General features: G+C 34.7%; 1 protein-coding gene across 4 annotated transcripts in view; it reads left to right on the top strand.

Annotated features, from left to right (window-relative positions):
* The window catches only part of LOC106882466 (protein tyrosine phosphatase type IVA 2), a 70,423-nt gene extending 56,249 nt beyond the window's left edge, over positions 1–14,174 (top strand). For all 4 annotated transcript variants that reach the window (XM_052976321.1, XM_052976320.1, XM_014933152.2 and 1 more), the window contains 4 exons: positions 1,569–1,661; positions 6,606–6,736; positions 8,273–8,347; positions 9,761–14,174. In XM_052976321.1, the coding sequence (XP_052832281.1) occupies positions 1,569–1,661; positions 6,606–6,736; positions 8,273–8,347; positions 9,761–9,869 (408 nt within the window). In that variant the 3' untranslated portion in view covers positions 9,870–14,174. The remainder of the gene's footprint in view (positions 1–1,568; positions 1,662–6,605; positions 6,737–8,272; positions 8,348–9,760) is intronic.
* Positions 14,175–14,756: the final 582 nt, after the last annotated feature.

Raw genomic sequence — 14,756 nt, 5'->3', positions numbered from 1 at the left:
TTCTTGCTGTAAAGGAACTACATGACTTCTCATATTTTAGAAAAGGCAGTTGGGGTGATCAGGTGGAGCTGGAAAGAGATAATGGTAGTAATGAGGTGTCTGGGTGGAAGTAATGAAGTTAGAAGAACCAGGAATGTAGGTGTTTGGAGGTTGCAAGAGTGTATCGGGGTGGGGTGGGGGGATTGAGAATGGGTGAGAGGTAGATAATAACTTTAAAGATTGAGTAGGGTTGGGGGGGAGGCTAGTGAATGGTAGATAAAAGGTGAGCATGACTAATAATACATGAATAGGAGTGGGTAGGGAATGAGTGACTGCCAAAACGAAGTGGTGAGAGCAGTGAAATAGTTGTGATGGTACAGTCGACATGGAAAGGACAAGAAATGGTTGGGAAGTTTATCAAAGAAAATGCAAGACAGAGAGGCAAGCATAATGCAAGAGTAGAATGAGAGATGTATAGTAGTGGTGGAAATGCTATCAAGGATGAGCTGCAGTTAGACAGGATGGTTAATGGGAACATCTTGAGGAGGAAGTTGAGTGAATAACTCAGTCATGCATATTTATGTGCAAGTGGTGCTTCCGGAACTCAGTTTGAGCAAAGTGGGTGGATCTTTAGAACTGCATATCACCAATCATCCATATTCTTTGTCATCTGTATGAGATTCAAGGTCCCAAGATCAACCATCACCATTTCATCCCATGTCTCCCTCTACCACAAGATTCATCTACATCTAAGTGATCAGCACTTTATGCTGCTGTCTTCATTCATATGCATGACATGTCTACCAGTGTAGTCTTGCATACTACATCTGATTCCTCTTATGCCCTGTTTCTCTCAGTACATTTGTACTGTCATTCATGCACACTCACACTGCACATCCAGTGGGACTTGCTCACTTCATTTCCTTCCAAAGTAACAAAAATTATCAACTACTTCTTGTGAGCCATCTGGGCTTTGAAGAAAATCTGTCTCCAGTGTGCTCATTATATGTATTGCCCCAGTGCATCTATCACACACGAAGCTTACTTTCTTTGTTGGTCTGCCCATGATTCTATTACAGCACTTGTGTACCCATTGCTAACATTGGGCATGGAGTTTGGAGTTTATACCTACTCCTTTTCTACATATCATGCAAGGCCATTTCTTTGAAGGTACTAAGGGCTTATCTTCTTTCCTACTTACTAAAACCATTGTCTTTGCTAAGTTTACCCTAAGACCTAATTCTTGGTTTAGCTGTCATATCTACCTTGATTCTAGATTTTGTTGCCATCTCTATCGTGATTTTAGGTTTTAAATACTCTTATTTAAATCATTATATAATGATTTCATTACCATTGACCAACTTTATTGACTACATTTATTTCATTAGTAGTACCTTCTAAGTTTATGATAGTTTGTATACACATGCTAATCTAAAATTTAGAACTTGTTGCTAAAATTTATCGAGTATTTTTAAAATCTTTGTATTGAAAAAATGTCATGGGAACTTAAAACTTTAGATTTACTTAAGGAACACTATTGTGCTTATGTAGTTATGTTATTGGCATCAATAAATTTTTTTATGTTGCAGGAACTAAAATCTCGTGGTGCCAAAGATGTGGTTAGAGTATGTGAACCAACATATTCAACAGAGAAATTAAATTCAGAAGGAATCAAGGTGTATGTAAGTATGAAAGTTAATTTGAAACTTCCAGTCAATATATGTAATGATTTATTGTCTGCAATGTTTTGTTTTATGAAATAGTTTTTTTTTTTTTTTCCTCTTCAAACGATGAATATCTTTTAGTGATATGCTAGAATTAAAATAATAGTTGCCTGCACATTACTCGTGCTTATTCCCAGATCCTCTTGGGTCTTGTGTATTCTAATTGCAGTTTGTTTGTAGGTTGAAAGTGGAGAACTTAAAATTTTTCCATATTAACCCTTTTGATACCAACCAATCTGAAACCACCCTTGGCTCTGATACAAACTTCCTGTTTAAAATGATTTAAATTAAAGCTGTCCATCAAAATTTTACATTATTTTTTGTTCCTAGCACCAGTTTAATAATGACAAGATAATTTTATGAAATCCTCCATTATTTTCAAAATAACAATACTGCTTGGCAAGGGTGCACACACACACATCTTTATATGTATGTATACCTACACACATCCCTATGCACCTGTATGTATATACAGTTTGTTCATGCTAAATTTGATACAAAAGATAGGGGAAACAATATCCCATCCAAAAAATATTAAAATTTTTTTTTAAATATCAACTAGGTTATGGCTGGGAGATAACAGTTTACTCAATGTAGCCACCCTCAGCTTCTACCACCAACTCAAAACAGCTCCACAAACTGATGCATGTGTTCCTTGCTGTGTCCTCAGGAAGATCTTTGAACACCTCCTTGATCTTGGCCACTAGCTCAACTTTGGCATTGCAGGTAGAGCAGTTGGTGTTTTTAATACATGGGATTACAACTGGGAGAATTAGGAGTCCAGAAATTGGGGCTGGTGAAGTCATAGTTCTCCAACAACCACTTCTGACTCTTTCCGGAGGCATGGCAAAATGCTGAATCTTCCTTCCAGCAGCAACCATCTCCAGCCAGGAACAGTTTCCAGCTGCATCACATAGCTATCTTAATTGAGCCCAAAGCTCTGTTCAAAGATTTGGAGATAAATTCTGGCATGCAGACTTAGTCAAAATGCTTGCTATATCCCTTCATGCTGGACACGGCTTCATAGTCTCCATTGCAGCTGTGTGTCCAAGTAATTCTTTTCCAATATTTAGATAGCTTTCAGTGAGCCACATGGTTGCATAATGCTACATGTTAGCTTTAGCTTGGGTTCTATGGCCTGAGAACTTTTTTTAATCAACCACTTTACAGTGTGTATTTGGTGTGTGTACTTACTTTTCCCCCTCCTCTCCCAGCACTATTGGGATTGCCAAACGACTTGCAAGATAGGAAAAGACAAGAAAAAAAGGCCCTCACGACGATAGTGGAGAGGTGATTTTTATATCAGGGACAAACAGTGGTGTCTTGCTAATGAGAATACATGGCTACCCTGCACTCGTATAAGGGTGGGTAAGAGTATCTGGGGATGTGTAAGATTGTAGTGATAGGGTGCCAGAGCAAAACCTTTAAGAGATGATATGGGCAATTATAAGAGTGTGAGGGGAGAATAACAGATTGTTAGAGATGAATGTAGTGAATAATGAACAGGAGTGTAGATATGGCTTCATGTGAAATGTATGAGGTGTAAGTGGAGAAAGACAGGAGTGGCTCAGGAATGATAGTTCAGGGAAGAGATGAGCAAGGCATAGGAGTAATGGACATGAGAAGGTGCAGGGAATGATAGGGCAGAGGATGGGGAGGTGGATATCTGGAAGCACAAGAAGGGGATAATAATGAGAATGAGGAATACATGTGGTGGTGGGGTGAAGGCAGCAACAAATAGCACAAGGAAATAGGGAATGTAATGTGTGTGAAGGTGGAATGGTTGTTAGGGGTAGGTAGGGAGGTAAGATGTGGGGAATGCTTGATGGAGCAGCATGAGTATAGGGACAGTGCATACAAGCATGAGCAAAATGTTTTTAAAACTTATTTGCTGTTATGGATGGGTCTTGAGCACAGCAAATTACAAATTCTCACTCCTTTGTTACGCATCTAGGGATCTCAACATCTTTCACTACTTATTCCCAAGACTTCCTAGGTTTCCCTCTTCCATAAGAAGGAGCTAAGTACCATTTGGGTACATTATCAATACATTTGATAATTCCAAAGTTTACGTAATTTACATAACATACATTATCTTACATTGATAAGTGCATTGTTGAGAAGCAAATCAATGAAAATTTATGAAGTACTATACGACATGTTATTGAATGTACAAACAGATTTATTCAAGATTTACTTAACCCTTTCAACCAAATGACAGTAGGATAGGCAAAGTGACAAAAGGATATCACAAACTAAGTTGTAACTTAAATTCCATGAAAACATCTTCCATTATTGTTAGTAGAAACAAGAATGTGGAATAAATTAAGAGCACACGTGATGTTAGACCTGTGCAGTGACAAACATTAATAGCTTTTTGTCTTCTGTCTAGATATGTTGATGTACAAAGGAGTTCCCAGGCTAGTTATGTTTAATAAAAAATAACTTATTTACCCAAGTTTTAACATCATCTCCTTCAAAATAGTCATCTTGCATAGCAATACACCAGTCCCAGCATTCCTGCCACTTTTTGAATCCAGCCTGGAAGTAGTTTTCTGTAAGCAAGTCTAGGACCTTCTGCGATTCACTCAGGATCTTGACAACGGTGTTAAAATGGCAACCTTTGCACTGCATTTTTATCTTGGGGAACACATGGAAGTCCACAGGTGCTAAATCTAACAAAAAGGGTGAGTGCAGAAGCAATACCATGTTGTTCTTGGCAAGAACCTCACAAGTGAGGAGAGCTCAGTGACAGGACGCATTGTCATCACGAGGAATCCAATCCTTCATGCTCCACAGATCCAGTTGCTTTCACCAAATGTTCTCCCTCAAAACGTTGCAGTAGAACTCTCAATGGTCTGGTCCTGGGGGAATGAATTCTTGATGCACAATGCCATAGATGTAAAAAAAAAAACAACGAGCATACTCTTGATTGAGCTGTGGCTCTGTCATGCCTTCTTTGGTCATGGTGATGAAGGGCTCTTCTATTGTGACGACTGCTGCTTTGTCACTGGGTTGTACCCATAGACCCAACTCTTGTCACTGCTGAAGATCTTGACAGACTTCATCGCAATGTTCTTCCTGCTCAGTGGTCAGCAGGTGAGAGACAAACTTGGCAGAGACATGCCTCATGTTCAGTTCAGACGCTAGGATTGCCTGCATGGACCCATACAACAGACCAGCAACATAAGCAATGTTGTTGATTGTCTTCCAACAATCCTCATGTACAATCTGATTATTTTTCTCCACATAGCAGGTCTTTCAGCGAAGTTCTTTAACTTTTGAAGTGTTTGTGCCACTCAAAACCTTGTTTACAACCTTTTGCCTTGTTGCCGTAAGCTCCCTGAAGCATGCTCAATGTCTCTGTAGTAGACTTTCCAAGTTTAACGCAAAATTTTACATTAACTCTTTGATTGCATATATGCTGTAGTCTGATTTTGTCATAGACAGAAACAAATTTTGCAACTTACAAAGTAAAGACAGCGATGTTATTCAGCACACTGCCTTGTGAAGGTCACTGCGCATACAACTATATGCTGCCATCTGTTGGCACACTACAGAACTAGTCCAGGAACTTTTTGATACCACCTCATATATCATTGTTTTAGCATCTACTCTTCTTGTATAGGTCGAGTGGAATTTATTGAGCCAGCTTTTCTATGGCCAGATGTCCTTTCTGTTAAACCTCACCAGTTTCTGAGTGAGATATTTCCCGGTGGCCAGACATAGATGTCTTGCACAATATTGGGAATGGATGACAGTGATATACATTTACACTTGTCATGTGTTAAAACAAAGAGACACACATACAGACTGGGTGTTCTGGTTCTGCCTACCACTAGACTTTGTTCAGCCTGGGGCTGTAGTAGGTGATATTTGCATAATGTACCATGCTGTGGACCTGAACATGAAACCATCCCTTGGAAAATACATGAGTTAATGATAGGAAGGATATCTGTTTGTAAAATACTGCATTCATAAATCTTCAACAAACCCTCTGTACCTCAGAAAAAAAATTCAATTTAAAAAAGAATTATCATTCAATTTACCTTACAAGCTATAAAATGTAAGTATACTCAAAATAGATTTTCTTCAGTTTTGTTCCACAGTTAAAGAATTTCATGTGTAGACTAGCAGAATATTGATTTTTATAATGCATTTCCTGAACTGCTGCTGAATTACATGTAACCACAGTTCTCAAAGGTCCTCTACCTACAAAACAGGGACATTACTTTTTTTTTTCTGGGTTAGAAATAAAGTGAAACTTTTTAATAAAAAAAAAAAACAATGGCCTATTTACATCATATGCTGTTTATCCAATAAAATTTGACTTTCTTTTTCTGCTATAATTTATTTATTCTCAATGATTTAGAGAGAGAGAGCTTGAATTTGGAGAAAATAATCAGTGATATTTTAGTATAATCTCTAAGCTAAAGAAACATTGACATTTATTGATTCTGAGCAATAGAACTGTTAAACTTAAAATCAAAGCCCATTATATTTGCTTTAATTTTTGTTGGGGATTAGAGGTGAAATCACAAGGTATGCTTATCAACAGGCTAATGCTAGCCTCGTCATACCAAGAAAAAGTTTTGGTAATACTTTGTAACCTCCAAGTTATAGGGCTCCAGTGGAGCACAAATTCAGTTCTGAGATAGGAAATTGATGAGCAGGAATCAATATCCTGTAAATATGTGTAGCAACATGTACCTGTAATCAACTTAGTTGTGTTCATCCTACCTGGGGAGGTGATAGTGACATAACTAAAAGTCACACTCTGAATGAACACCAACAATCGTTGCATCTTACCAAATTTCATTCCAGCTCATGCAAAAACCAACAAACTTACCTCCCTTCCAATAGTTCAAAATGTGTACAAATGACATTTCTTTGTTTTTACAGGATTGGAAATTTGATGATGGGAGCCACCCGCCTATGGATGTGATTGATGATTGGTTAAATCTTTTAAAAGCACGTTTCAGAGAAGATCCTGGCTGCTGCGTTGCTGTACACTGTGTAGCTGGACTTGGAAGGTATGCTTTTTTGATCCCCTATCTATCTTTTCTGGTCTACATTTGTCATAGCTATTTTCACCTTCACTGTAATAGTTTTTCTAAATTTTTCTAGCTTTTAAGGTTTGTCCTTAACATCCAGCATTTGTGTGTGTGATATGGTGAAACTGTATATCCCTCCCAGTAAAAAGTTGGAGGAAACAGCCATTATAAATAGACCAGTAGCTGGTTGTCAAGAGAGGGTTGAGAGTCAACAGTTCTAGTCGGTGTCTTGTGGATCTATCAGCAATAATAAAACAAGTTAGTGTATTACTATTCTGGTATGAAGAGATACAATGGTAGCTAGTAACTATTGTGGCTACTAGTGTAAAACAGCAACTACAGTACAACGGCAAAAATGATACTCTGTTACTGTGAACCAAAATAAAAAAAGAATTTCAAACTTTTACATTGAAATCTACACACATCATACATTTTAAGCCTGACAATAATGGGTGGTTTTCCTTTTTCATGTACAACAATTAGTACTACAGTTGCCTTGTAAAAGAAGTTTCTTCTTCAGATCCTTGGAATACTAGAGTCATGAACTAGGCATAAACACTTCTTATAATGGAGTGCTGCTTATATAATTGGGTTGGTAACTGCTGCATTCTTCCACATACTGACTTTCACAAAATATCATGTAATGTCCCAAGATTTTCTGTCTGCTTTGGCATGGTTTCTATGGCCAGATGCCCTTCCTAATGCCAACCACTTTACAGTGTACTGGGTGCTTTCTACATACCAATAGCAATGAGATCACCAAGTAACTTGCAAGACAAGACTTCCTCAACTGAGGCAGGGGTAGTATTGATGGACAGAGAAAAGAACTATGGCTGCCTCAGGTGGGGTGGGCATATCTGTTACAAGGAAGTGAAGTGGGCTGGGAATTAGTGGGAGGTGGAGTGTGATGAGTAGGCACATGTAGAGTGAAAGAGGCATTAGTAGAATGGGAGGAAATTCAACAGGGACAAATTGTGTGCAGTTAGGTTTGTGAAGAAAGGGAAGAAGGAAATACAATGAGTGGGAGACGTTGGAAGATGGGTTGTGGGGAAGAGATTTGCCAGGGGACAGTTGTGCACAGGGATGGGGGTGGGGCGAAATATAGACATACCTTTATGGCCTCAGTTTTACTTAGCTGAATGTACACTTAGTGATGCCTACCTACCAATAACTTTGTCGACATTCATTCTCCACTTAGCAGTTTTAAAGGAACTGAAGTACTATATAGTAGCCAAAGACTAATTCACCTCCTACACTTATATCAAAATACTAAGTTAATGAAATCGTTTCTGGACAGACCTGTGTTTAGAAGCCCTTTTCGTTTTACCTATCTTGCAGATGACTGAATACTTGAAGCTAAAATGATTACTTTAATTTCTCAGGCTTATAAATTCCTAGGAAATTGAAAGCCTATTTATTTAATTTTATAGAAAGTTTATCTCTTAAATGTTTTTTAGTCACTCTCTTTTACTTATAAATTTCCATATTTTTATTCAAACTTGCATTTTCTTTCAGGGCTCCTGTACTAGTAGCTCTAGCATTGACAGAATGTGGTATGAAATATGAAGATGCAGTGGAACTGATCAGAACGTTAGTGACTTTTTTTTTTTTATGTTTTACTATTATCATCATTGAAAGTTGAAGTATTTCATTGTGTTTTTAGCATCTGAGTTTTGTTTTGATGTATGGTTGTTAATGTTTCTTTTAATTTATTGACTGAATTCCATGTTTCACATTGTCTCATTGCATAGTAACTTGGGTAGGTATTTTTGATAATCTCTGGAAACTAATCCTTGAAGATGAGAAGGAACAGCCCAAAACTGAGTGCTTTATTCAGTTAGTTACATAGTTTAATGCCACCACCTGTCCTTTTTGTAACTTTAAAATAGAGTCTATTGTTTCAATTATTAGGACAAGTTTCTGATCTGTGCTACTTCCTTCTGAGAACTAATTAGTTGTGATTTCTTCATTCCTTTGCTCCACCAGTCTCAGGCCCAGTAAAAGGTTGTAGGTGCTGCACTTCATCTGAACTAATCCATTAAAATTTTCAGTGTTTTCATATCAGCTTTTCCATACCAGCATAGGTTGGTCAAGTCTTAAAGCATTATTCCATAACTAGTTGCCCTTCTTGAAGGCAACACTTGTTTTTGAACAAGGAATGTTATTTCAGTAGTTTTCACTTGTTGAACCACTATGTTGGGCTTTTTAGCTTATATTGGATATTTAAAAAATGCCAATATGTAAACATACATACAGGTACGCTATGTATGGCATCAGAGTGAAGATTTTTAAGATTTAAAACTTCTAGTTTAAATTCTTTTGAGAATCTATCTTGAATTATGTGTAGATATTTGTCTATCCAGAATTCCATTACCTCTAATTCTAATTTGTGGGGGATGTTTGTGTAGAATCACTAACCAGGATTGTCTCTATATTGGAATGTGAATAAAATAAGTCTGTCACCTCTTATGAAACTAGGAACCAATTTGCATAATGGCTTTAATGATGACCAACAAATTACTTATTGTCAAGTACTTGATGTTCATCTTGCAATTTCAGATCAGATGGTTTGGGAAAATCTTTATATATGTGCTATGGATTTCTTTAGATTTATGAATTTTCAGTTGTCCATAAATGTTTTATACCTCACAATTAGTTAAATAGCTTTTCATTTGTAATGTTTACCAGAGGCAAATTCTTTCCATCTATTTTCACTCTATTGACTTCTGTTGCAGCCACAAATATTTGTGATCTTAATAATATTTGAGTGATTTTGATGAAAAATACCTTGCTAAATTATGAAACCAATTTAGGATCTTTTTATTATTGACAAGAGAGGTAAATTTGAATTATCGTGTAAGAATAGCATTTTGCATTGTAATATGAAGTGTAACTTTTGGAGAGGACATACAACATATGTATTTTTGAATAATTTTTATTCTACTTAAGATATCATTCTGGCTGCAAACTTAATGTGTTTTTTTTTCTTTCCTAATTTTTTAGTAAGCGCAGAGGTGCTATCAATGCAAAACAGCTGCAGTGGTTGGAGCATTACCGTCCAAAGTCTCGCTTAAAGATGAAGAATTCTCACAAACGGTGCTGCATCAACTGAGCAACTTGTGGAGTCCTGTCTGCTTGGCCTTTACTCACTATAGATTGGCACACAGTCCAAGATAATAAGGAAGCTAAGCTTGAAGTAAACAATACACTTCAAGCAGCATCAATTTAGTCCCCACTCCTCACAAATTTACATCACAAGTCTTTCTCTTTAAATGTCTCTATTCCATCATTTTTTTTTTTTTTTTTTTTTCATTAGTGTCCATTTCTGTCATTTATTTATTTTCTAATAGTTTATTCTTCATTAACATCTGTATACTTTTATTATTTAAGGTTTATATTAAAAGAAACAACAGTAAAAAAAAAAATCACTTTAACTCATCTCCCTCTGCTTAGTCTTTTATTTTATTTGCAGTGGTTTTGGGTTTCAAGGTTTTGTTTTTGAGAAAAAAAAATTGTCATTTCATGCAGAGGAAGTAATTCATTATTCATGTTTGTTGCTCTTTAATCACTGCTGACCTTACAGGAAGTTGTAATCTGATAGGTCTGCAATGAATTTGTTTCCCTTCTCATTCTAACACAGCAAAGCATAGCGCTGAAACAATTGCCTGTAGGTTAAACAATTAAAATTTTATTCCCTTCCTTATTGTTTGTTAATAGTGTTATTATAATTGGTTTGAAGCTGATATCCTTAACATGAAATGTAACTGATATCAGTCTCTGTCTAGGCAAGTATACTCAAAATAATCATTGTTAATGAACAACAATGCAGTGCAAAATCTCTAGCAGGAAAAACTTTTAGAAGAGAATTTGATTTTTCTTAAAATAAATCTGTGCCCTTAACCATTTTATAATAAAAACTTTTTCTTTGGTCTATTTAAATTTCACTTACTTTCAGGAAGTATTTTTAATGAATGCATTTTGATTTTTGTTTTTGTGAATTATTGTGAAATCATATGCTTACTTGAACAATTAGCAATGTTTATTTATTTTTTGTTTTATTATTTATCCCTTTGCAAATGAAAAAGTGAGCTATAAAACAAATTCTCATGTACTTTGACTGTCTGGAGAGAAAGCTATATTTCTTTAGTAGCATATCTCATTGATTCTGTTGAGAGTATTTTACGTACAATGCTGTTTCTGATTAGTGCCTTTCTTTGAGTGCGTTTCCATATTGTATAAATAAATAAGTTCAGAATAATGTTTCCGTATTGTAAAGTGAAACATACAGTAAGGTTCAGGATAATAATGCCTTCTAAAAAGGAAAGGTCTTTTATAAAAGTTCAGTCTAAACCGATAAAATTGCTGGTTGGATGAGTACAGCCAACAGCATCAATTTTTATGCAATGATGACTTTTATAAAAAAGACGCACAAAATCCATAGTCTGCAGATTTAGCATGCATTTCTATTCTAATTTGCATGTTTCATTCTTTCCCTTTTTTTTTATATATATTTTTTCCCAACTTTTGATTTATTTTAAAAATTAGAATGAATTTTCTTTTACTTCTGATATCTTCAGTTTTGTACATATACAAAACTGAACAGTTAATATGCAATAATTTTTGTCTTAATTCAGTGTTTCATTCAATTATTATTAGGGCAATTAAAATACAAGTGAAAATTTCTCTTTCCCTCCCATAACACACACTTCTAATGGCAACTAATCTTTACTGTATAAAACTGTTGTAAAGATCAGAACTAATTTATATAAGTATTTAAATTTCTTCTCTATATTTTGTGGCTGTCCATTTTGGGAGTGTATAGGAAAGGATGGGATATTGAAATCTTCTGCATACTAGGTATATAAATTCTAAGTCTTTAGGCTAGAATTGTTTGGAAGGGACATGGTGATATGAGCTGCTATGTAGGGAAGCATCTTGTGGATTCTTGTGTTACTAATATATTAATTTTTCTAAAAAAAAAAGGAAAAAAAGAAAGAAAATTATTACTATATGAATGGAATTAATTAGATGCACAAATATCAGGTTCCTTCTATTGGTTGTGAGAAAAAAATATATAACTTCCTGCTTGAACAAACAAATTTAATATTTATTAGATTTTCATCTTAAAGATAGCTTTAGTTTCAATATCTAAATATGTATTTAAAATGTTTAGATTTGAATCTAAAACATCAATTGCACTAATTGGCAATAAAACTTTTAATTGGATTAGATACTTTGACAGCTTAGTTTCCAACTCAAAATAAGACTGTATTTTCTGTTGGTACATCTCTCCAATGACAGATGTTTTAAACTTATCTTTTGAGAATCTGTTTTTTAAATTATTAAATACCTTGTAAGATTGATCTAGATTTTATTCACGACATCCTGCTGCTGTTACTTTCTACATTTTTAGCCAATTTTATTGATAAAATATTGAATGTTGAACACTGTTTTTTCCCCTCTCTTCGCCTTCCTTGTTTGTTTGTCTCCCCTCCCCCTTTTGAGAACACTTCAGACTATGAATTATTTTAATTTTATTGCCAATTTAGATAATTCAACATAGAAATATTAGCTAATTCCCAAGCCTAATTTTAACTTCTAATGCATGCTCTGAATAACAAGGATTATTGTGTGATGATTCAAGTTATACGGTTAGGTTCAGAGCATTTAATATAGACAGGAGGGAGTACTCTGACAAATCTCATTGGTTTTGCTCATTTATTGTAATAAATTTTGAAAAGATTAGTTTAAAGTGTTTCCCTACTTGAATGTGTGAAAATATGGACATGTATGTATGGTCTTGTAAATATAGCAGGGAATAAATGAATTTTTGGAAGATAAAAATGCTTTACTTTGTTTCTTTTGAATGTAATCCTTTTTTTTTTCTACCAATTTAGTTTAATTTGTGGATAATTAAACATTTGCATTGGTTATTTAGAAATGTTTTGTCTTAGTCTTCCAAATTCTGGCTAAAATCAAAATTGTGCAAGTGGCACAGACACAGCTTCATCATGGTTTTGGGTTCAATCTTACTACGTGGCACCTTAAGCAAGTATTTTCTGCCAAAACCTCAGCCTTTAAATATGATTTGGTTGATAGAAACTGTAAAAGCCTGTCATGTATGTATGTCAGCAAAGGATGTAAACACCAGCAAGAAAACCATCGAACCAGTGTTCTTGAACAATATCTTTTTGCGGTATTTGTTCTACATTGAGTTTATAGTCATTCTGTCTGAAAAACCAGTAAACCACTGATTTATGTGCATTGAGCTTATATAGCCTCTTTGTCAGGAAAATTGATTGGCCCATTGGAAGCCTGTAACTGATGACACTATTTATTGTTCAGCAATTGCAATATAAAATAATTGATAGTATAACCATGCTCTCCTTCACAGACCTCTGGTTAACATAGGCTTATGTTTTGTTTTTACTTTATTATTATTTCTAAGTGTCATGCATTGATTGTGAAAGCTTAATTTTCATGATTTGTGTGATTTGAAGAAAACAAAGCAGCCACATTATTGGCTTGCTTGCTTTCTTTACAATTCTCCTCTCCCTACTTTGTATGACTGTATTCATTTTATTGTACATATTGTCATCTTCTGTCTGGTGTGGAGGGTTGAAGAGTAACAAAATGAACAAATGTAACAGAAGTGCAAGTTTTCCTTACATTGGGGAAAAAATTAAATACAATAAACACATACATTATAAAAAAAATATATTAGTGTTATTTTTATTGGGCGCTAAGCCTTTAGGATTTCCGTCTGACCAGCCAGGAATTCATTATTGAAAACAATGCAATTCATTCTCACAAGCGTTATATCCACAATATCACCTGCAGTTGTCATTTTGGGATCTATAGGGGCGGCCTGCATAGAACACTATTGTAGTGCCTCAGATCAACATTTTTTGACAAGGTGGCTGTCACAGATATTTTGCCGACATTGACAAGCAAAGAAGGAAAAAAAAAAAAGAGAAAAACTTCTGTTATGAGAGAATTTGAGAAATAAAAGTTGTCAAATAGAAATCCAATTAGTTTTGTTTTCTCTACATTGCAAATGTATTCATCTTGTCCACCAAAACATACTATGTACGACCAGGAATTTGATTTTTTTTTTTTTTTTTTTTTTTTTTTTTTTTTTTTTTTTTTTTTTTTCTTCATGAGACATCACTCAATGTTTTACTGTAACAAATAAGTACTTTTTACCTTACAGAAATCATCTTGTTTTGATTTTATTAACTTTTCTATCATGAATGATTAATATTATTACATGTATATTTTCCCCTGGCTATTTAATAATCAAAAACTAATTATCAATTGTATGCTAAACTTTTCCCCCTTCACTCTCTTCGAAACTTTGTCTAATACAGACATATTCTTACTGACAGTACTTGGGGGAAAAAAAAAAAGATAAAAATGTCATCTTCAGAAGTGCATAGGTTGAACTCTTTCTTTATCACATGTGCAAAATAGAATACTTGCTGAGTTGTGCAAATTTATTTTGATATCATAAAAAAAAAAAATTGTGGTTAAATCTTGGAGCCACTTTTATTTTTATTTATTATCCCCCCACCCACTGTCCTTCACCCCGCCACATGACAGGAGGCCTTGATCTCTCGAGGAATATGAATGCCTCTTCGCAAATAGGTATTCGGAGCTTAAGGAACTAGTTTGATAATACATTGTGTGTGTGTGTGTATATATATATATATATGTATGTATATATGTATATACATGTGTATGTATGTATATATATATATATAGTGCGTGTATATGTATGTATGTACATATATATATATACGTGTGTATGTATATATGTATGTATGTACATATATATATATACGTGTGTATGTATATATGTACGTATATATATATATACATGTGTGTATGTATATATATATACGTGTGTATGTATATATATATACGTGTGTATGTATATATGTACGTATATGTATATATATATACGTTTGTATGTATATATGTACATATATATATATAT

This window comes from Octopus bimaculoides, chromosome 24 (genome assembly GCF_001194135.2).
Source record: "Octopus bimaculoides isolate UCB-OBI-ISO-001 chromosome 24, ASM119413v2, whole genome shotgun sequence".
Lineage (NCBI taxonomy): Eukaryota > Metazoa > Mollusca > Cephalopoda > Octopoda > Octopodidae > Octopus > Octopus bimaculoides.
The sequence above is the reverse complement of the archived record's forward strand: the minus strand, read 5'-3'. Positions and strand labels throughout refer to the sequence as shown.